At 29.6% G+C, this 25,124-nt stretch overlaps 1 protein-coding gene across 1 annotated transcript in view; it reads right to left on the reverse strand.

The window, feature by feature from the left end:
* Window positions 1-307: 307 nt before the first annotated feature.
* Window positions 308-25,124, reverse strand: part of LOC147813774 (uncharacterized) — a 67,266-nt gene continuing 42,449 nt past the window's right edge. The window contains exons 3-4 of the mRNA XM_087160096.1: window positions 3,312-3,358; window positions 308-447 (exon numbers count right to left, since the gene is read on the reverse strand). Coding sequence (XP_087016222.1) covers window positions 308-447; window positions 3,312-3,358 — 187 coding nt within the window. The remainder of the gene's footprint in view (window positions 448-3,311; window positions 3,359-25,124) is intronic.

Genomic DNA, 25,124 nt, shown 5'->3' on the forward strand with positions numbered 1-25,124 from the left:
AGATGTAAAAATAAAAAAATATTTCCTTTTCTTTTGACGAAATTCGTTTCTTCGAAGAAGAGACGATAGTTATTAAGTCACATTTTCGTTGTTGTTGTTGTTGTTGTTGTTGCTTATCCCCTTGGTCTAGAGCCCTAGACCAAGTCCAGAAGATCATGTCGCATCAGCAAGTCATAGACAGTCTCTCCATCACTCATCAGTTGCCTCACAGTGACACCAATGCAATCCAAAAGATGAGATGGAGAAGCGATGGCCGAGCAATGACAAAAGTCTCAAGTCTTTTCTTTCGCTCTTAAGGTCAAGCACTTTATATGGCCGGTTCTAAGCCTTGACAAAGCTGTTTGAGCAAATCTAGGACAAGTGCACTGCAGGGATAATCCGGGGCATTTGGCGGCATACCAATCATCACTTTTTCGTAACGAGCATATACTAGGAAACGATTTCGTCCTAAATAAAAAAAGTTTCCAAAAATTGTATACCCATTTTTTGCAGTGCAACTCCTATAATAGTGATGTATTAAACGGCCATTCCGCCCATTTTCTTAAACATGTATTTTAAGCTGAGTACAGAATAAAAAGGACCGACGGACTATTATATCTGATTATTGTTTTAACAAAAAAATATGGATAATATTACAAATTATATAATCTGTAGGTATCTTTACAAATTTCTAAGTAACGAAATAAAGGTACTCCTTCATAGAAAAATTCTAGCGAAAAATAATCTTGCTTTAATAGTTTAAGAAAGATATTTTTATAGAAGTAGTTTAGTTGGCATTAATTTGTTGTCCACTTCTTTGAAAACTTATACTGTTTCTAACACTTTGAGACAAATGTCACGCATGATAAAAAAAAAACATTTACGCCTTCATAAGCACATTACTACAAAAAAGAAAATATTTATATTGAAGTCACTCTCTTTTCTGTCATATTTTTCTCCGCTGCACTTTTTCTAGATACATTTTTTTGCTGAAATAGAGAAAAAATTATCTTATAAAAATACAATCTAATTTTAAAAAGTATGCTTCGTCAAACACAAGTCCATTGTAAAAAAAATTCAAAACTAAATTTCATATGGTCTTTAAAGTGTAATTAAAATTTCGTACGTAAAATACTATCTCAAAAATAAACAATTATCAAAGTGTTCTGAATGTATAAACAGTTTTTAAAGAAAGTATATTTTTGGCAAAAATAAATTACAAATTATGTACTTTAAAGCAAAACTGAGTGTGTTTTAATTTGCATTTTACAAAATATTCTCTTTTTAAAGAAAATTTTAAGTTTCATACCTTTTCTAAGTGTTAAAAGAAAGAAAAAATTCTACAAACACCCAATGTTGTTGAAATTAAAATTATGATGATGATGATTGTCCATTTAGATTTTATTCATACACACTTTATAATAGCGTAAATGAAATACTATACATGAAAAACAAATAAAATTCTACACATTTTTTTCGTTTCTCAAGTATAGTATTTCGCTGCACTTTTAATTTCCTTTTTTTAATTTAATTACAATATTTTTAAATTCAAGTTTAGTTCCTAGTTCGAACGAATATGACAATTTTAACCCTCAAACGAGCACACTAAAGTGCTTTTTGAAAATAGTAATAACTTCTCACTAATTTGAAAGAGATATTTATTTTTTGCACTTCAGCTTCAAAGCAGTAGTTTGAAAGTTTTAAATTTGAATGGGCATCATAAAAAATTTACGTAATAAATTTTTCCTTATCACAAGAATCTTAAACTCTTAAACTAGCCGCAAGGTTTATAATTTACGAGTTTCTAAGTTTTTGGGTATACACTGGGAGAAAAAAAACGGACAGGCCTAAATAACTTTTGATCTAATGATCGAATTTTCACGTTTCAAACATCAATCTTAAAAGTTGGAGGGGGGACCTCAAATATGCAAATTAATAAGTGCAGACGATATTTTAATAACCGAGACGCAAAAACGTACTTTCTCTGAATAAACATATCCCTTTTTATTGAAAGACTTGATTTTTTGACCCCCAAAAAATGATTAAAAAATTATTGTTGAAAATAATAGCACAAATGAATTCCATTGATTTTTCCTAAAATAGCAAATGAAATTGAGAAAAAACAAAAAGAACAATAATCAATTTGCTAACTGATGTTTTGTTTTCGCCTTACAGCAATTTTTCTCGTGCGATCTTTGCAGAATTACTAAAACTTTTCATTAAAAATACACATAGTTGCCACAAATTTTTTTAAAAAAATTCATACGTTTTATTCATTATCTTTAAAACTTTTCTTTACTTTGAATACGAAGTAATGAAATAATTTCCATCAATTTTTTTGGGTGGTAGAAGATAATTATGTTGCCTTATTCCTTATCGTAATATGGTAAAGATTGATTGAGACTTGAGGCATTGTTTTTTTATTCAAAAAATCAAATTAAGGCAAAGGTATTTCGCAATAATATGAAGATATTAGGCACTATGTTATCACGAATGAAACTATTAAAACTCTATTTGCATAATATGAATTTGAATAACTTATGCTTCCAAAATGATTTCGGATTATTAATTTATTTTTCAAAATGCTGCCAATTAAGCTTAAAATAAAAGAAATTTCATGTTCAGCTTTGATTCAAACTATTGGAAGAACTTATTCATCAATAAAAAATATCTTATCGTATTTATTTGTTTTTACTTGCATAAATTAAATTACTAATTTTACGAGTCAAGTCTACATATTTCACAGCATGTCTAAAAAGAAAGAAATCAAACTAAAAGAAATCAAACTGTAAAAAAGAAGTCATTGAAAAGAAATCAAACTAAAACAAAAACTAATTATACAATTTATTTTTGAAAAAATAAAATTTTAGCATGCTGTTTAAGATATTAAAATATTTCATTACAAGCACTAATATATGATATGATAATCTACTTAAAATTTTGTAGTATTACCTTTAGCTTTGATCACTTCATATGATCTTGCATGGAATAAACAAGTGTTTGGGTTCGTTTTTGTTTGCATTACCTCAAGTATATTTAATGTTCTGCATTAACTCAGCTTTGTTTGTCGAAACAACTACTTGTAGTTTTTTTCTTTACTATACCCCATAAGTGTTTAGTTGATTTAGATCTGGTGAATTATTTGGCCACCGTAGCATTGTAACTGTGCTTAGAATCGAGCCAAATTTTAGTTGATTTTGATGCCTGAGATGAAACTAAATCTTGTTAGGAAATAAAATCATTCTTAAACAAGTCTTCTCATGATGGAATCAGGTAATATTCGATAATATTTAAATAATATCTGAATTAACTTTTTCTTAGTTAATACATACCCTTCCAAGTCCATTTGCGCTCACGCAATTCCATACCATCACACGAGCTGCAAATTTAACAAAACATTTCAGAAACTCTTTATTTAATACTTGTTGTTCCATCCTCCAAACTCTAGCGCCACGATTGCCATAAGACACACAAAACATACTTTCGCCATTGAATAATATCTTTTTCTACCTCTCCCCCCCCCCTCCAAGTCTTATAACAATCTTCATTTGCACCATTTTATTCTTGCAAGCTTTTGTTTTACAGTCATAAGTGGTTTTGTTTTGAGAACACGAGATTGAAAGATTTATGAAGACGTTAACGAAAACGCGAGATTTATGAAATACCTTACTGTGTATTAATTTCTTCTTCTTCCCATTTCCAATGCAAATATCATACACTGTGGAAATGATTTTTTTCAACTATAGAGTTTAATTTTCTGTCACCTCTATCCGAAGTTTTTGATCTTCGGCCACCATTGTAAGGATTATTTCTAAACCTTCTATTCTTCCGATATCTGCTAACGCTTGATTCAGAACAGTTGAAATAGTTGAGTAAGTTATGTTGATTTTTACCATTCCGATGTAAGTCATTAACTCGTATTCTTATTGATTCTAAACAAATTTTAAGCATAAAATTCAGAAATAAAGTCTTTTTAAAGTAATCGTCTGCAGTTAATCAAAAATTTTCATTATCTACTCGTAAAATCAATAAGAAAGTTATCATCGAATATCTTTTTACTTTATATTATATTTCAATAATTTGGACCAATTAAATTAAATATTCCAATATTTTGAAATTTAATAAGAACTTTCTAAAATGTTATCTTTTTTAAAAGTGGGCGAATTTTAGCTTGTGTTGTAATTTGATAGAAAATAAATTTCTAAACAAATACCATTTGCATACATGCATTAGATAAAACATAAAAATAAAGGGGTTTCTTTTTATCCGATGAAAAAAATGAATTATCCTAATATTTTGAATCAGAGTCGTATTTTATTAGCAAAAAATTAACCGAAGTATTTCTAAAGTTAGTTGAAGAAGTTACCCGAAGTTAAATATACTTCTTCTTATTATTATTTTATTAAGAAATTATGAATAAAATTTATTTTTCTATTTTAATCATTAAGTTAAAAATTATCAAAACTGCAATTTTACTCTTCTCGCAGACGAAGAGTTATGTTAGTTTTAAGGTTAAAAATTAGGAGAAAAATTCTAACTTTTTGAGGTATAAATCCCAAAACTGCTGCATAGCCAAGCATTTTACAAGTTTGTACTTTTTTCAAGTATTTGTTTTGAACCCATAAGAAGGATAATATTGAAAGAAATCAGAAATGTTCTACCAAATTTAAATCAAAAGAAGTTTATACTCGAACAATGTTTTCATTTATTTTTATCTTCAAAAGAATCAGCATAAATGGATTACAATTCAAATATGAATTATACTGTAATGTAATTTTAATATTGCCTTATAACTTGAAGTAAAGAATAAGATTTTTTTAATAATATTTAATTTAAAATTTATAAATAAATTTATAGCAAAACAAAATTTATTTAATTACAAATTTAAAATTTGTTATATTGAGTAATAAAACAACTTCTTTTAATTCCCATTTTAATTCTACGAAATTAAAATTATCCACGCTTTTCACACCAAAAGAGGAATCCATGCGTTGAGCTTTTAATAATAATTATAATAATAATACGAAAAAATAAATAAAAATAAACAAACAAAACGGAAGAAAAACTATTGTAACTTATGGAAGTTGTTTTGAAATCAACACACGTAAAAGAAGATTGAAAAAATTTCTCAACTATGTTGTTCAAATTATCCCATAATTTCGATTCATGGCAGAAAAAGAAGGTTACTAAGTTAGAAGGTTTCTGTTCTTCCTTAAACATTACTGCGGAAGAGTTTTCCTGATTGCGATGAACTTGAAATGAAAGCGAAAGTGGACAACTTCCTAACAAGTAGGAGAAAATGGCAGAAACAAGACTGTTCTTCCTCATAAGGGAAGTTCGTTGCACTGTGAAAGTGAGTTTATTTCCCTTTTGGTTGGATCTTATAGGAAGTGAGAACCTTGAGGATCACTGTATGACCTCCAAATGTACTTGTATGACCTCAAAAGTTTCGATTTCATTGGAAGTTGAATATCTTTCTTGGAATGATGGGTAAGTTGAATGTACTTGTTACTTCACTTAAGCCTTTCGTTCCAAATGTGGGTTTTAAATCACTTGCATTACAAGAATTCGAAAAAGACATATGACGTGAGATGTCCGGGTTTATTCCTCGATTTGTTTATAAGCGAATACACTCCATTTGTATGTATGCTGTACAGTTAGCAAAATAACAAAAGTAAACACACTGAATAACTTTTGATCTATTGAACGGATTTTCAAGTACTAGAACTTAATCTCAATGGATTGCATATCTAACCTTAAATATGCTTATTAGTTACCACAAGCGATATTTTAATTTACTATATTAAACACAAAACGTGCTTTTTTATAAACATACCTTTTTTTCAACTTTATTGGATTCTTGATCCCCTAAATACGGATAGGAAAGCAATAATCTAAAAAATGAACTCATGACAGTTTGGACAAAAGAAGTTTGGACTCCGTAATGTTAATTAATCGCGAATTTCCAGGTATAATCTTTGGTCCTAGAATAAGAAAATGTTTAAAGCTCAACAAACCCAGCAAAACAGTCATCTATCTAATCAACAAATATTGGAATATGCATTTATAGAATATGCAACAACATTCGAACAAAACACACTCCACCCGAATCCCGCGATTAGTGGGAATCAGTGCTACCCAACCCTTCCGCAAAAGTCACGCATGCTAAAACACCATCAACCTGCCTATCTCCTCATAAAATATGACTTCGTCCACAGAAACAACACTGAATGTAACTAGCACTTACATGGCACAATATTTGCGGTATCACAATAGGTACACTTCAATGAATCAACGAATTCTTATTAACTTGCGTTTGTTTCTTTTAAATAAAAAAGAAGAAAAGAAAACAAGAATTTATGCGAAATTATTAAGAAAGTAAAGTTATATTTACATCGCGATTCAGCCTCTTAATTCCAGCCATAGCATGAAAATAAATGTACAGCAATGTACGGAAAAGAGAAAAGTGAACACCGTGAATAACTCTTGATCTAATGATCGGATATTCAAATACTAGAAATAAATCTTAATGATTCGACGGCCTAACCTTAAATATACTTTTTAATAAGTGCAAACAATTTAAAGATTCTAAAGAAGACACAAAAACGTACTTTCACTGTATGAACATACCTTTTTTCAACGCACTTGGATTCCTGTGAACTTCAAAATATGGGTAGTAGCATCAATCTATGGAATATGGTTGTTGCATGTAAAATATTATGTATGCAATAAATATTATGTATGTAATATATTATGTAATATATTATGTATGCAATAATATTATGTATGCAATAAATATATTATGCAATAAAGTATGATGACGCAGATGTTATTATTGCAAATTAAATATTTCATTTATATAAGACGATGACTGGAATGCTTGATTAGGTGGTGATAGATTTAATGATGGTTTTGGAATTATTTTAGATGATAACACATCACAATAATACTATTATGAATTGGAATGGATATTGAATATATAGTCATTGAATGGAGAAAACAATAATTGATTTCAAAATAAAAACGTAAAAGTAAAAATGAAGGACAGAAATAGTATTAAGAGTAATTAAATTTAGGGGAACATGATTGTTTGCGAAAAAAGCTAGTACAAAACCATCATGTAATAGCAATAACCCAATAGGTTCAATGGTCACACAAAGTGAAGTTAACATAGAACAGATTAGTATCTCCAAATTTGTAATAAGGTGGACACTAGAACTAATTAAAAATAAATATTTTAAATAATAAAACAGTGACCTGCCATATCCAAATACAAGCATAGCGTTTATCGCAGAAGTGATGCTTCCAATCAAAAAATAAATGTATCTCCAAAAACAACAAAATGTTCTCACCACATATAGGAGAAATATACAAACTAGCTAAAAAGAGATAACAATCGAAATAATGCGTTCAGAATTCCTTTAATTCTACTTTTAATTGTGTATATCAAACTGTAAATTTTTAAAAAAAAACATTTGTTCAAACTTAAACACAAAACAGGTAATCGAACAAGAATGTAGGAAGAATTCTAATAAATACCTACAATCTTTTAAAAAATAGGTGACAGAAGAGTAGTTTTTTATTTTATTTTTAATTTATTTATTTATTTATTTTTATTTCATTTTTTTTATTTATTTTTTTGAGATTTTGTAAAGGTTTTGCAATTAAAAGTAATATATTATAAGAGATACAAGAGGAGGAAATTTAAATGGTGGTAAGAAAATAAATAAAATAGACGCACTTAATTTAAAAGGATCTAAACTATTAAAGAAATATTCAAATGTATAAAGAGGTAGATATAAAGAACACTGAAATTACCAAAAAATAAAGGTTTTGGAAATTTGTATTAACATTGAAACCAAAGAAAAAGGTTGTAAAAAAGGAATTAATTTCCTCGATACTGACCGAAGTTCACACCTCGGAGAGAAAGGACATGAGGTACACTCTTTGGGGTATCGAAAACAAGAAAGTCTGCGAGAGAAATACAATATTCAGAAAAACTCGTTGACTAAGAAAAATCCAGACAAGCAATAACCAATTAAAATTCAAGGAGCAGACAGCGTGAAAAGCGGACGATTAAGACTGACTAAGCTAGCCCCCCCCCCCCTCCGAAAGAAAATAATTGAAGAAAAATAAATAACGACTGCAGTTGGCGATCTCGTGAAAAACAAAGTTATAAAATACTTTCAAAGACATCCTCTTCTAAAAGACACCAAAGGCGAGGAGAGGGCATTTCTCCCTTGCCGGAAATTTAATATCAGACCACAAGTGCTGTTCAATAGAAAGTTAAGATTCTTTTCGAAAAGAAAAGTGAAATTGTTTTGCAAAAAAATATATATATATATATTCAATATATTTACGTTTAAATTGAGAAAAAAAATCCATTAATTTAATAAAAATCACTTAAAAATTTCGCATGGAATAAACTCAAACTGTTATAAAATTAGTATAATTAAATAAAGGTTTAAAAAATTAAAAAGTAAAAGTTTAAAGAAGGAGTAATTGTAACATTACACTAAAAGTAACTGTGACAATGGTCAGGAGAAGAGTCGAGAGTTTGAATATCCTTAAAGTTACATTTATTTTTGGTGTATTTTGCCATATGTCGAGAAATTTTAAAGTGAATTGAAAAAATTTTTACTCCCTATTATAAACTTCGTTTGTCCTAAGATAATTCCCTGTAAAAAGACATTTTTTTAACATCTATTTATTATTTATATTATTTTATTTTATTCAAAAAAAAAATTTTTGTAATGTATAAAAATTTTTACATCATTTTGAAAAATTTAATTTTTTTAAGGATGTTTGTCGTGACGACATTGTGGGTAATGAGACGAAAGCTACCATCGCCTTCTTTTGACATTGATCTGTACTACTTTGCATGTATTTTTTACTGCCTAAGATGTATAATATGAGAGAGGGCGGAAAATTAATTCGAGTTTTAGTTTCCAAACGCTATTATGCGGAAAAGATGCGTGGTGTAAAAAGTGGAAAATTGCTATGTAAAATTTTAAAATCGGTTGCTATCATCCGGTCGTGCATCACACTCAAATTTTTTTTTAAAAATGACAAAATTTTGCTTTTTTCATAATTTTTGAATTAAAATTATAAATTACTTGAAATTGTATAACTCGCATGCTTTTGCTCCTTATACTTAGTTAAGGGTTTAAAAAGGTGAAATAAGTTACATTATTTACAGGGTTGTCACAGTAAAAAATGAACAAAAATAGTTGCTTTTAGTAGCCTCAAGCATGAAAATAGTTGCCTAAAACTATGAAAATAGTTGCCTGAACAGGAACAAAAGTTTATCAAAAGTAGTAGCCAAATAACTAAAATTATAGCTTAATTGTCAAATACTATTATTAGGATTGGGTGATGTCAGAAATTTTAAATCGTGATACATCGTCAGTTAGATATCACGATACAGTGATGTATCGCAATTTAGCATTTGTTTAAAAATTACCCATGGGAAATCTTTAAATCAGTCAAAAATAAATAAAAAGGAATAAATCTAGTACAAAAGAAAATATTAATTCTAAACATATTTTACTATGACATCAATATCATTGCTTAATTTTTTCAATTAAATTAATAAAGAAGTCAAAATAAAAGCAAACCCAAGCTTTATTTCATTTTTCTTAAATTAAAAATGATTTAAGATTTATTAATTTAAAAATAATAATACTGTAACAAAATATTTTTTATACATGAATTAGAAATTAAAAGAAGAAAAAAAACGAAAGTGGAAAACAAACCAAAGAAATGTTCACTTTAGAAAAAAAAAAATTTTTTAATTATTTGTTGAAAAAAAATACATGCTTTTGAAACATCATTAGCCCCTTTTTTATTTACTTATTTAAAATAATAAAAGTAGTATTAACTAATGGTCAATTATGTACTTAATAAATGTAAAAATATTTTTACTTATTTATTATTATTTTCATTTTTGAAAATAAAATCGACTAAAGATTTATTTGTTTAAAAATGATACTGACTATCGAACAAATTATAAAACAAACAAGTATTGAAAGAATTTTAATACAAATTTTAAAAAAATACTTTAAGTACTAATGTTAAATTATTAAAAACGTCAAAACATTACTAAACTTTTTATTTAATTAAAAAAAATTGTTTTAACAAATAGCCAAATTTTTTTAAAACTTTCTTTTCATTTTCTCAAAAATAAAAGCAAATTAAATAAAGGTAAGCTTTGTTTTAATTTTTTTATAATTAAAAACGACTGAGCATTTATTGGTTGAAAAACAATCAAATTATTATACTTAACTACATTTAATAAATTTAAAAAAACAAACTTTTTATAACAAAGTTAAATACAAAATACCCCTATTAAATTGTATTGATTAAAATAAAAAACAATTGAAAAAAAATAATGATTTGATCTATTGAGTTCAGAACGAAAATTTAAGATAACAGCAATTGTACAACAATCGCAAAGTAACAGTAGGTCTACTAAAAATAATTGACAAGAATCGTTAAACCCAGAGAGAGAAAAAATGGTATGAAATAATGCAGAACGAAACGATAGCTGCATAAGTCTCACTGAAAATAATTTTCGAGAAACCCGGCAATTATTTCCGACGAAATAAAATGCTCAACGATCGCAAAATGACTTAAGACCCATTGAAAATAATCTTCAAAAAACACAAAATCCCAAAGACAAAAATGGATATAAAGAAACTATGCATTGCGTTCTATATTACAACGCTGATCCTGGCAAGAAACCGGAAGTTCTGATTCAATTCGCTCTTCGTCATTCAACATCACAAAACTAACATCATCTTAATAGCTACACGAAATCAAAATCGTCTTCGTTAATGCGGTAACAGCATTAGCCTAGTCAAGGATCTTTGCATATTAAATCGTTAAACCGCGATTGTAATCTAATTCCGGACGCTTAAATCAGATTTCTGATGCATCGCCTAAAACGAAAGTCACTACATCGTCCTACTGATATATGCGGTAAATCGATATTTCGCGATACTTCGATTTATCGTCCAGTCCTAACTATGCTCCAATTAAAAAAAAGTTTTGTACAAATATAAAAGGTATACATATTAGAAAATAGGTACCAAATAAAAGTCGAATTACAATAAAATATGAATATTAATAGAAGGAAAAAACATTTAAAAATAACAAAACTGTCCCTCAGAGAGAGCATATAACAAGTACTTTATTAAATCCAATGTAAATTTAAATTTATGGCTCTTTGGAAATAAATGATTATATAAGAGTTTGCTTTCTTTTATTAACGTTCTGAAAAGTAACGTTCATTTTTGCGAACAAAACTTCGCCACGAGTAAAAAAAAATCTCCTAATAGTCGTCTAATCCTGAAAATAGTTGCCTTTTTTGCCTTTAAAGTTTGCTTTCTTTTATTAACGTTCTGAAAAGTAACTTTCATTTTTGCGAACAAAACTTCGCCACGAGTAAAAAAAATCTCCCTATAGTCGCCTATTCCTGAAAATAGTTGCTTTTTTAACCTTTTCAGGAAAAAAAAGTCGCCATAGTCGCCTAAGGCCGAAAGTATTAGCAAATAGCTGCATTTCAGTAGCCTGTGGCAACCCTGTATTTATTTTATTTCAATGCACACTGGCCGCAAAATGCCCAGATTTGTTTTGTCTTACTGTAGTACATTGAAATAGCTCACTGGTATGCATACCCTAGTATGTAGCTCTCTGGTATGCATATATAGTCATTGAATAGCTGGTATGCATCAGATTATATCAAATACTTATTTGTGAAAACAGTTTACACTAATGTCAAATCAACAAACAGCGACATAAAAATGAAGTGCCTCGTTTAATTTACGTGCATCTTTTGCGTCGACGAATATCAAGATTGTAAGAATTTTTTAACTTCCTTGAACTAATTTGACTAAATTGTATTTATAATAAACAATAATTCATTAAACTCATTTGTAGTTAAAGCATTTTTCCTCGATCTTCCAAACTTCTTCAGAAACAATTTACGCCCTACCTATATGCTTCGATAGACAGTTTATATATAAATCTCTCTTTGAAGAAAACACTTATATTTCTGTAGTTTGCTCTAAGGAAAAAATTCCTGAAGCTAAATTGTGGAATATCCTGCAATATGTCTCGTAATTATATTCCTTGACTCGTTAAACTGTTATTGTTTACATTGTGTTGTTGTTGTTATTGTTGTTGCACACCCCCATTGGCCAGCAGTGCTAGACCTGGTCCATTACGTTATACACCCTCAAAAAATCCAGCACCGTCAATGGATCATCTGTTAAATCCTGTTTGGTGAAACCCAGGCACGCGAGGATGTGGTGAGGCGAAGCCTGGTCTGAAGAACAGTTGGTACAAATTTCAAAGTTCTTGGATCCTTGCAAAAATTTCATCGATTAAATTAACAAGTCTAGGCCGAGTTATCAAGTGGGTAAAGAAGTTACAAGTTTATAAAATGCACTACAATAATAACTGATCCAATAAGAGTAAACCAGGGTTGATTGATACAGTATGAGAAAATTTTTTGTCTACCTACCCAAAACATTTCCAAATGAAAGTATAGATGGTAAAACGTTCACAGCGGAAAAAAATTCTTTTAAATTAAGATACCATACTGTGCTGTAATTACATTTCTTGTACAGAAAATCCACCATTCTGATTAATAAAACCAAACTATCCGATATTTAAACATTACATTAATTTTATTAATTTTTCCGTTCATATGGTAACGGTTTACCGGAAATTCTGGTTTTTAAAATATAATTTTATTACTGCACATTTAGTAAAAAATACAAAACTCAAATATAAATTAAACCGAAGAATACAAGAATCGAATGAAATAAAAATAAAAATATGACCACCGAAGCCGACGTCTTCAGGGGGTACCGGCCTCGGTGGCCATTAAAAACAAAACCATTTCTATTTGAGGGAGAAGCAAATGCTTAAAATATCTCCCTCAGTACTCCGATGGTTTTGTATAGAGGTCCAGGAAAAACAAGATACATTCAAAATAATTAACAAATTAAGAAAAGAAAATCAATCAAAATCATCAGAAAAATAAAAACTCACTAAGTCACAGGTCAAGCATCAACTTCAAAAGCAAGTAGAGGAAAAGAAAACACTAAAAACTGAAATACCAACGCCCCCTATTATAATGCGCAGAAGAAGTTTAAAATGAAATGGAAAAGGTCAGGAGAAAGAAATACGTAGACAAATTAATAGAATGCTTAACTGGGGCTGCTCAGTTAAGACTAGAATTGCGCCCTGTTAAAAGAAAAAATTATATAAAAACTTAGAAACCATCAATCATTTTTTTTAATTAAAAAATTAACATTACAAAAATTAAAAGGAAAATCATTTTTACTCAAATTATTTAAAAAAGTATCCCCAGCTTCCCGAAAACTTTCAACATTATTGCAAATTTTCTTGATCCTAACTAATTGTGAAAAAACAAGATTTTTGAATATTTTACTACACAAATTAGTTTTAAAGTTGCAGAAAAAAATAACATTAAAATTAAAAGCTTTTCTTTTATCAAACACACCAATTTTAATAAAACTGTTAACAATATCAATTTTAAAATCTAAATATTCAATATTAAAACAATTTTCATTAGTTTTTTTCAGGACCAAATCACCAGGATAAATACTATAAATAAAATTATAATCATCACAATTAAACAAAATCAAATCATCAATGTATCATCAAATCATCAATTCTCCCTCAAATAGAAATGGTTTTGTTTTTAATGGCTACCGAGGCCGGTACCCCCTGAAGACGTCGGCTTCGGTGGTCATATTTTTATTTTTATTTCATTCGTTTCTTGTATCGATACTTTTTTCTGAAATTTCTGCTGCTTCTTAGCTCGTTTTTTTTCAAAGAAGTTTTATCCTTTTCGAATTTAATTATTTGTGTTTTCTTTCAGTATTAAACCGAAGAAATAGTTTTTATGCCATTTTCTAAGATATCGTAATAAAATTATCACATTTTACTATATTTGCCAAATTTTATCACATATTACAAAATCATATGTTATTGTTAATTTTACCAAAATGATTACCAAAGTGGTTTGGTAAAAATTATAGAGCTTTTCAATGTTCCCATAGAGCCAAATAACTACCAGTTTTATCATACTTACCATACTTTTTCGCATTTACCATACTTTTTTCGCATTGTAACGACTGACGTGCTAAAATCATAAAACCAAAGTGAAATTTAATTACTTAAAATTTTCAAAAACATTATAAAATATTTTTCAGCAATTTTTAAATTTTTCTGGACCATAGAAATTCTTGTATAAGAATGTGAAACTAAATGCACTTTTTATAATCTCACCTCTAAACCCAAAGGTTATCTAATATGGTTGCTTTTAAACCAGACAGTAAATAGCGAAACACTTGAGATAATTCTTTCAAAATCATTGGACAATCGGCATTCATTGAATTAATAATATTTATTTACTTTCCACTTTTTTAAGCTATAAATTAAACATAAGAAACACTAGCATATAGATTGAAAAAAGAGCTTTAAATCATTATATTATACTAAAAATAAAAATATAGAATAATTTGTTTGTTTATATGAATTGTTCACTTATAACTTTTAATTTCTACTTAATTTAAAGCTCAGTTTGTTTAACAACTTTGCTTTGCCAAGCCGAGAAAAGAAATTTAATATTTTTCTGACAATGTACACCAAAGGGCCTTATAAAATATATATCTTTTAAGAACTGAATAAATCAAATTAAAAATTATTTTTTTAAAAGTGGCATTAAATGATTTGAAAAACAAATAATGCATTCTAACTTTGAAATTTAATAAACATTAAAATCCTGCTTCTTTACTAAAAGAAAATGTGATACCATTAACATTACGATAACGCTTCTTTTATTCCAACAATGCCAATGCTTAAATCTTCTTAATTAGATCCATGGAAAAAACATTGAGATGTAAGTTTTTGCCTTCTTGCTTCTAAGAAAGGAATCTAATGAAAGAGTTAAAGTTATTTTGTTTTTTTATTTTCGATTTTACAACACCAAAGCTCATTGGGAGAGTAAGATATCGATACTAAATGTTGAAAAAAATGCATCAATCTGTAAGGATGAGAGAAGAGCTATTTTTTTTTCCTCTACTTAAATTGCTCTCCTGATCAGATCATTTGCAAGATAAAAAATATATATATATATAATACCGTAATGTTGCCGTAGAAACCTCATCTGCGTTGTTTCACAAATTAGCAATTTAACTCAGGACTTTTGTTTGCTAATCTCAGAAATCCAATCTGTGTAATGATAGCGTAGCATGACCGAACATTAAATTCAATGGGAACTAAATGAGATTGTTTTTATTGCTCTCCTGATTTTGTTTTGTTGTGCATCTTTAAAATAGATTGAGCGTCAAGTGTTTATTCAGTTTATTCATTTAATCTTATTTTTAAATTACAATGTTGCTTGGATAGAATAAAATTTCAATAGTCGAGGGATTTTTCAGTAAAATTAAGATTTTTGAAAAACTAGTCGCTTCCGGCGACCAGTTGGTCTGCCTTTTTAAATAAGTAGAATTTCAAGTGTCTGAAGATTTTGAATCATACAGCCATAGATCAAGGCAATATATAAATGTAAACTAATATTGCATGAGCGTCAATGGTTTTAATTTTTACTTCTTATTTTCTCACGTCTTAATTAATATCTCGCTGTATTGTTAAAAAATATAAACAATTTAGTACTTGTGTAGAATCCCGTCGACCATTTTCGCCCAAACCAAAAATTGGAAGCCTCCCTGAAAGTAAATTTTTTTGCAAATAAGCTGTGCTACAACTTTTTTTAGCCGACCAGTCTGTGTAGGGGGCAGGGAACTGTCCTTGCATCAGAAAGGTTCGGGGATCGAATCCCGGGCAAGGCATGGATGTTTCTTTCCCTCTATCTGTGTTCTATGTCCTTTCTCCTTTGTGTGTGAATGTGACCCGCTCTATAAACGGGTTGTGGTAGTGTGACGTGGGCGACGCTGTTCCACCGCCGTGGCTTCGCCACAGGTGCCCACTGGGTAACGAAAAGAGAATTAGCAGTTCTGGCACTTTCTGTGGCCAATGGACAATAGCTCCAAGTGCCCGCCATTAAAAAAAACAACTTTTTTTAATATTATGCTGTAAAACAATGAAAACAATAACTTTCAAAAAAAAAATTTTTTTAATTCCGATAAATATGCACTGAATCTTTAAAAAAATATAATTTTTTGTTTTAATTCCAATAAATATGCACTGACCACAATATGAACCGATTTGGTATGAATTTGAGGGAATGGTTGCCAATTTTCAGGATCAATGGAATTTCACACATGCACCGACATTTAACACTATATCGTGATATTTTTGTTCCAGTTTAGATAATTAATATTATTTTTTGCGTAGGTCAATATTCTCATTATCCAAATAAAATTTAGCAACACTTACAATAATGCCATATTCAATAACTACCACTAAGTCGCAATATTCAGGATACAGTCGTATTCGATACACTTGTCTATTATCAGTAGTCGTTCAGTGATACAAGTATAAAATTATTCCTAACCATTTATAAATAAAATTCCTAACGATTATATCCCCCCCCCCAAAAAAAAAATTCGGACAGTTTTCATTACAAATTAAATAATAACACAAGGTTAAAGAGAAAAAATTACAATGAAGTCAAATTAAAAATTTTAAAGATTATTGATTAAAAATTTATTTTTTTCATCGCTAAAGATCCCCAGAAATTCAAAAGTAATGTGTTTTAAGTCTTAGGTGTGGCAAAAAGAATTTTTTTTCCTTTGACCTCCGTAAAAATGCTGTTTTTAAAATTTTTATCTAAATTTACTTTAATCTATGTTTTTTGAACTAAGAACTTAATCAACAATACTTGCAAATGCATCCGATTCATTTTTAATCATTCTATAGAATTGATATAAAATGTTCATTTTTCAATTTTTTTGTAACGTTAATGTGATACTGCTACATCACATGTAAAACAACTATTCCAAATCCGGCAACTTAAATAAGTTTACGTTGTTTTTGAACGTAATTCTAACCTTTTGAATTTTATGAACTGAGTTTATTTATTTCTGCTTTTTTTTTAACCACGATTGCATTTTACTCTTTTTAACTAGCATTTATTTTTAAGATATCCATTGATCTTTTTGCTACCTGTAACCGATCTAAGGTAACCTCTGATCCACGTATAATTTACCGCTTTCTCCATGATTTGATTTTATCACAGAAGGATTTTGACTACATGATTTGATTTTGTCTTTTTTTTTTTTTAAGCTTGTTTCGAACATCTTTTTTTTCTTGTTCTTTTCTCAGCTGTGTGTATGCCATTTAGGAGATTTTAAAGGAAACAACAAAACTCAAAATCATGAAGGAATTCCAATTAGTTTAGTTCAGGATTCTTAATAAGTTGATGAAGTTTCGACGCACAGCATTTGGAGAGAGCACGTGGAATGCTTCCTGAATTTGGCGCACTTAGCTCCAGGTTGGCAAACTCCAAACTCAGTCTCTGATGCACTGAAAACCTAATCATATCCAGATAGACGATTATACATACAGTAGGAAATGGCGGATGTTTAACTCCCAACAAGCATCATTGGAATCTCCAGATATGAGGTTGTAAAGATGAGATCTGAACTTAAGGTAAATTGAGAAAAATTATTGGCCACATCTATTTCTGGACTCTTATTCATTTTGGGCAACAGACAATCAGTGATTCCTGTGTTGAAATCCTTCTAACATGATGGATCTTTAGTAACTTAGTTTAACATACTTCATTTAACATACTTTTTTTTTACTTTTCATTTGAGCATTTCTTTAACATTTTATATTAAATGCATACTTACAGAATATAGCATTGCCATCACATTCTGTTTTGTAAATTCCTTATGTTAAATCAATCGTAAGTACAATGTATTTTTGCTAAACACAAAACAGCAATAATTTTTTTTAAAAAATCATGCACACGTGTATCAATAACAAAATATATAAATTTTCAATGACTATATACTGTGTAATTTATTATAAATACATAATATATTATAACTTCATAATAACTAAATCTGAAATGAAAGAAAGATTAAATACTACCACAACAATTTCTAACTACAAAAAAATTTAAGGACCATACAGAATTAAAAAAGGAAAAATCAATAAAATGATTCAAAAACCGCTCTATAAATTTTCTCCGGCCTGAATAATGCTTTAGCTTTAAGAATATTTTAATTTAATAAGCTTAAAGGATTTTAATCTTGAATGATACCGTTATTTTGTATGCCATTCAAGATCTTTTTACAACAAACCCTATCCTCAAAATTAAATTGAACTGGCATTTAAACAAACTTTAACTTAGACTTTAATTGATTTAATAAGTACTTATGCTCCCTAAAAAGGCTTAACAACAAAGCAATAAACAGAAATATGAAATAGATGGGTTTTCTTCGTCCAAATAAATAATGTATTTTAAGCGCAGGTCAATTGTTCTAAATGAGAGTGGTTAGGAAGAGGTTTTACGCATTAAGCAATTTACAGGATTTGTCATAAGCTTATTATTTACAACAAAGAAAGTAGAAATTCGGTGAAATGGGGATAAAAAAAAACTCGCAATATTTTATTGTGGTTTTAATGCTTTTAAGTATATTAAATAAAAAAAGGGAATATTAATAAATTTATGGATATTATTTGATGGATGAAGAAATTAATAAAGCGGTTCTAGGTAGTTTTGAAGGAATTTAAATTACATTAATTGTTTTCGCTCATTTTTATAAAATTTTTAAAAAACAGATTATGGTTCAAAAAAAATTTTTTTTTATTTATTTTTTATTTTCACCTATATTATTTTTATTTTCTTTTGGTTAAGGGGCTTATTGAATAGTTACAATGATACATTTAGAAAATAACTTTTCAAAAAGCATACATATTTGTATAGCAAAGACACTCAATATGAAAAAATAAGAACATTGATAATGAATACATAAAATTTACTATATTTAAATCATTTGTAACGTACTATCAAAAACATTTGCTAACTAATTATATATAAAATAAAAGTACGATATCGAATTCAAAATATTGCTATTGCTACTCACTTTATTTTAATCTCAGATTCTTCTTGATAAAGTAGATATTCTTAACTGAAAGAATCAAGCACTTTTTAAAAAACACACAACTCTCTCAAAAGTGAAGCTTAATAAGAATATTACAATCACTTCAGATCACTTCAATTAATAAATTAGAAAATTTAACGTCCTCCTCCCACCCTGAATTGTTAACAATCAGCATCATACACATCATGGGTGTATAAACTGTTCAAATTTACAGTCTGTAAAAATGTTCACAAATCGAGCCTTTCAGAGATTTTTACATGACGACCAGATCGAAACACCTTGTTTCCTCCGATAATCTCCTCTTGAACCTGAGACAAATCTTCCTCCGGCTTATGTTTCCTATTTCGGGCATTGTCTCCTAGTCGTTACTCCTCTAGATCTTTATACGGGTAACTTATATCCTTATTCGAGTCATCTTCAAGAGGTTTAATCCTCTGTATAGGGTGAAGCAGAAAAGAGTGAGATGTCTTAACTCTTACCAACCGCATCAACTTATCTTTTCCCGGTATAATCTCAGTTACCACTCCAAGAGTCCAATCAATTATTTTGTGATTATCGCTCCCAATCAATACTACTTGGCCAATCTTGATCGAATTAGAACACATATTTTTAGGTTTCAGCACAAGCAGTTCAAGATATTCTGATCTAAATCTATTTCTTAAATCTTTATGCAACTTTAGTCTATATCTCAGTCTTCTATTTAATAATCTTTGCTCAACAGCGTCCATACCTGGAGTATTGCTATCATGAACGTCTTGCAAGTGCTTTGACTCAGAACGTCCTCAAAAAACTTTATACACTTCGGCTCAGCTTCAGGCATCACATAAAGTCCCCTAAAATCATTCCGATATTTTGCGCATACGCGGTATTTATTCGGCTTTAGGTGATGTCTCTCAGCTCTCAGTTAGCCTCTTGTCCATGGAGAGTCTCTCAAATCCAGTAGAACACAGTAAGTAAAATGCAACACAGTAAATAAAATGGAAAAACTTTAATGTTCCATGGGCGGAACGGTACCATTTGATCCATGGACCGGTACCGGTCCTCCATCTGGGGATTGGGGACCACTACTCTAAACCATAAAAAAATCCTTACTGTACATGAAAAGATGAAGATTTTTCTTTTTGAATCAGGTAATAAATTTAAATTATATATCTATTGGTTTTAAATTTTGTTTTAAAAGTAGGTATTACATTTTATCATCACACAGACTTACAGTTCATTTGAAAATATAACAATAATAACTAATATTACAATATTAACTAGCATCGCAATAATAACTTATATAACAATAATTCTTTAAATAATTAAATTTCCTATTGAACTCTTCTTTCGATTTCGTTAATTCATTTCATTCAGCGTGTTTATTAAACATAATATATTCCTTTAAGAGATCACAATTCAAATAACCAATTTCATCATTATTATTTCCTGAAATAAAATATTTCATTTTTTAAAGTGCTGCATGGTTATTTATTCTTAGACTATAACTCAGTGATATTGAATTAACTGTAACAAGATATATTAAATATAAAAATCGATGTTTTTCCGTTTCAACCAATATCATTCGCATTTTCACTATTAATCAACACTAGGAAAGAACAAATTCCCATTAATATAAAGCACTTGGATATTGGTTTTAGTTCGGAATCGATTATTACTGTAATTGCATTTTTTGTTTATATTTTTCCCCCTCAATCCTCCAGAAATATTCTTTCAATAATCGATCAAGAAGTGTAATATTTTTTATGACTTCATTTTTATATACTTTTTTATTGCTGGAAGGTTTTTAAGGCTTCCGAATCTTTTCAACAATTTTTTTTGTTAAATATAAATATAAATTTTTAAACACTTGTTTATTTGGTTTATTATATGTAAAAACTTTTAAAACCAGCACAAAATGTATTATTATTATTTTTTTTTATGAATGGCCATTTTAAGGTAAAAAATGCGATATTTTTTTGCATATACGCTAAAAACTGTAAAAAATCTCTATCGTCTAAAGCAAAAATCCTTTGAGGATTTTATTTGGAAGACTATCAATTGTGTTTTGAACTATTATCTTAAAAGTAGGTGCTTATACTTCTGAGTTACGGATGAATGTAGTTAAAAAAAAAGCAAATTTTTAAACAATTTCGCTCTTTCCTTTGCGGAAAAAATATGCTTAAAAATGAAATTCTGCATTTTTCTCTTAACCTGTAGTTCAAAGCATGTTTGCTAGAATCATAAACACTCGTAAAAAATGTTAGACAATTAATTTAAAAGCAGCATGAGATATCGTGTTCAAGGCGGTGCAAAAAGTAAAAAACATCTGATTTTGAGATAAACACATTCAAAGATTTAAAATTATTTATCTATCCACTGTTATCACCTTACGCAAAAAGTGCTACAACTTAGTAAATATTTAAAGTACAAACAAAAGTAACATTTTTTTAGAAAACTAAGATTACAGGAACTCTACGTTTATAATAATTCAAAAATTTTGCCCAAAATCATGTTTTTGCACTAGTCAGATACATTAATATTTTTTTCAATATACTATAAACTTACTAAAAAAAGATATAGTGTAATAAACTGTTGCTCAAAAATTTTATTTCAATGAAAACCATTTCCTCGGGAATACTCCGAACAAACATTTTGCTAGATAAAATGAGGGAGTTACTATCTTACAACATATTGATTATTACAGGATAGGAAATACTAAGAGAAACAGAAGAAGTCTGAGTAATAATGCACTCAGTCAATGCCAGGAATCAGACCCGGGAAACTCCTATAAGCATTAACTCCTATACCATCCCGTCATGCGATGCAAATAATCTTTTTTTTAATGGCGGGCACTTGGGATGTATTGTCCCATTGACCAAGAGTGCCAAAACTGATACTCTCTTCTCGTTACCCAGTGGGCACCTGTGGCGAAACCACGGCGGTGGAGCAGCATCGCCCACGTCACACAATCACACACAAAGGAGAAAGGACATAGAACACAGAGAGAAAGAAACATTCATGCCCTGAGCGGGATTCGAACTCGCAACCATCGCCTCCGCAGTCAGGCACGCTAACCACTCGGCCATCTGGTCGGCTGCAAATAATCTTAAAGTAATACAAAAATTGTTGATAAACTCCGAGAATGCACTGAAATAACACGCGAGAGATGTAATCAATTTGTTAAATATTGAATAATTTTCTAGTTTCATTTTCATTTTATGATTTTATGCATACTTTTTTCCTCGTTTGATTTAAATTTTATAATTTTGCAAAGTTTAAGAATCACAATTTTTAAGCAAATTTAATCAAATTACTCAACAATAATGAGAATTTAACGAATATAGTATATATCCTACATTTTCCGTTTCCTGTAATCAAAAAGAAATCATGTTTCTTATGATCTTCAAAATATAAGTCTTAGAAATATTTAAATTAAGTCAACATAAAGTCAACATAATTAAGCGAACATAAAGTTCTTGCAACTTGCCAATAATATAGGGTGTTAAATTATCATCACTCTCAAAATAAAGATATATTTCTAGAATACTTACTAAAAATAAAAGTAAAAAAGTGACACGTGGTCTTAAAGTAGCATTTAATAAATCAATTAATAAATACAATCGACATTTTAAGTATCTCTTGTAAAAAAAGCTGGGTTTAAAACTCGAATCACCACCAACACTGAAAGTGATAGAAATTGAAAAGTTATTATTAAAAACATCTTTAAGCCTTATCATACAATCAAACTGATTTTCATGTTTTTCACATCGCCTCCCTCCCTAATGTTTCGACAAAGTTCTTATAACGTTTTTACTGCTCTCCCGTTTAGTTATTAATTTGCAATCATGAATGTGAATAATTTTTGGCAAAATGTGTGTTAAAAATGATTGTTACGGTACATCCAGTAGATTGTACAAAAACAATTTTAAAAGTAATACTGGTTAAAAAATATTGAACAATTGCCGGCCATGTGGCTGAGTGGTCAGGATGCCTGGTTGCAAAGCCAGCAGTCTCGGGCTCGAATATCTCTCCTTCTCTTCTCTGTGTGTGTTTGTCCTATGTCGTGTGAATGTGGCCCACCCTTTGAACCGGTATATGTATGACGTGGATAATGATGCTTACGTCGTGGACTCATGTCCACCAGGTAATGTTAAATTAGTAAAACTTTAGTCATCTTCCGCAGCGAATAACAGTTTGTTGTTGTCGTTGTTTCTAATGCCACTTGCCATACTAGCAAGCCTGCTTGATGAAACCGAGCAAATTTAAGGCAGAGTGTGCGTTTCTTGTTTTTCAGTGGCGCCATCTATGGCCAAGAATTCAACTTCTGCCACTCCATACGTCGCACCCGTTTATAGGGCGGACCCATTCATACACACATTCATTCATACACACATTCATTCATACATCCATTCATTTATCCACAGATCGTAATTTTGACCTGAATCGGAGAACGACCGATCTCCAATCCAGTACCCCCAGAGGAATTGATTTCTTATGGGAACATGGAGAACTTTTGCGACTCGACAGATTTAACGTGCATCAGTCACTTTACTACACGGGGAGTCTTCGGCCGGGTGGCTTCAAACCCACGAACTCTCGGACATGGGCCCAGCGCCCCACCGACCAGGCTATCCTGGCCTCGAATAAACCTCGAATAAAACCAGTCATTGAAGGAAAAAAATCAGTCTGCTGGTGTGTCTCAAGTACTCTGGGAGTTAGAAAGGTGCAACTGAGTTCCCAAAACTGGGGTTTAAACCGATAACGAAAAGTGAGCTTCACAAGGAATGCTATAAAAAAGATACTATTTTATTACTTGGTTATTATCTATATTTTATTTAACGCAACGAAATGTAATAAGGATTTTCAATTTAATTTCCGTCTATCAAGAATTTTGCATTAAATAAGTTGATTCGAGTGCACTGTTTTCAACACCATAGAACTTGAAACGAAGTGCAATATCATTTATAAAACAATATACAATCTTTAATCGTTAGTTGTTGAAACATGAGCATTAGTAAGTTTCAATATGGTAAAAATCTCTTTAAGTTTTGTTTAAACGTTTTGCACATTACAAATGTTTTAAAAGTGATATATCTCACATGTTTTTGATGTAATTTATAATTAAAATAATTATAAAGTATTGATATAAATGCATTCAAATGTCTGTTTTAAATATGTTAGAGTTGCCCACCTGGTGGCCGAGTGGTTAGCGTGCCTGACTACGGAGCCGCTGGTCGCGGGTTCGAATCCTGCTCAGGGCATGGATGTTCTCTATGCTTACGTCCTTTCTCCTTTGTGTGTGATTGTCTGGATGTGACACGCTCTATAAACGGGTTGTGTGACGTGGGCGACGCTGCTCCATCGCCGTGACTTCGCCACAGGTGCCCACTGGGTAACGAGAAGAGAGTAGCAGTTCTGGCATTCCTGTGGCCAATGGGACAATCCCCAAGTGCCCGCCATTGAAAAAATAATAAATAAAAATATTTTAGAGGCGAATTTTTAGAAATATCGTTTAAAATGTCATTCTCTCTGCTTTTATAAGGTGGATAGATTTAACCTTTCATCTTCATAACTTATCATTTATGCTCAGATCAATCACTTATATTTGGTTGTTTCTTTTTTAAATATTTTTTATTTATTATATTTTCATATTAAATTTTTGTTTTACTTACTATCACACGTGTATTTAAATTATTGAAATATTTAAATATCAAAAATTATATTTTTAAGCTTTATGAATCTTATGGCATGTGATTCCTTTTAAAGTTAGTCTTCAAAAAAGGTTGTTACCTTTTAAAAAAAGTAATTAATAATTACTAAAGAGGTTGGAAAAATAATTAACTAAAAATAAAATAATGAATTTATTATTTATAATTGCATTTTTATGCAGTAGGTAATAAATTGCCATTCGCAAAAAAAATATTTTATTACTTCAATTTATTTGTTAGAATAAAATATACAAAAATACTTATTCTTACAATTTATGTGAATCAGTAAATTAATTACTGATAAGTAAGTCCAAAGCTGAAATCCTCTTAAATTATATCT

This window comes from Parasteatoda tepidariorum, chromosome 3, assembly GCF_982258835.1.
Source record: "Parasteatoda tepidariorum strain Cologne lab strain chromosome 3, Ptep-v5.0, whole genome shotgun sequence".
In the NCBI taxonomy this organism is placed as follows: Eukaryota; Metazoa; Arthropoda; class Arachnida; order Araneae; family Theridiidae; genus Parasteatoda; species Parasteatoda tepidariorum.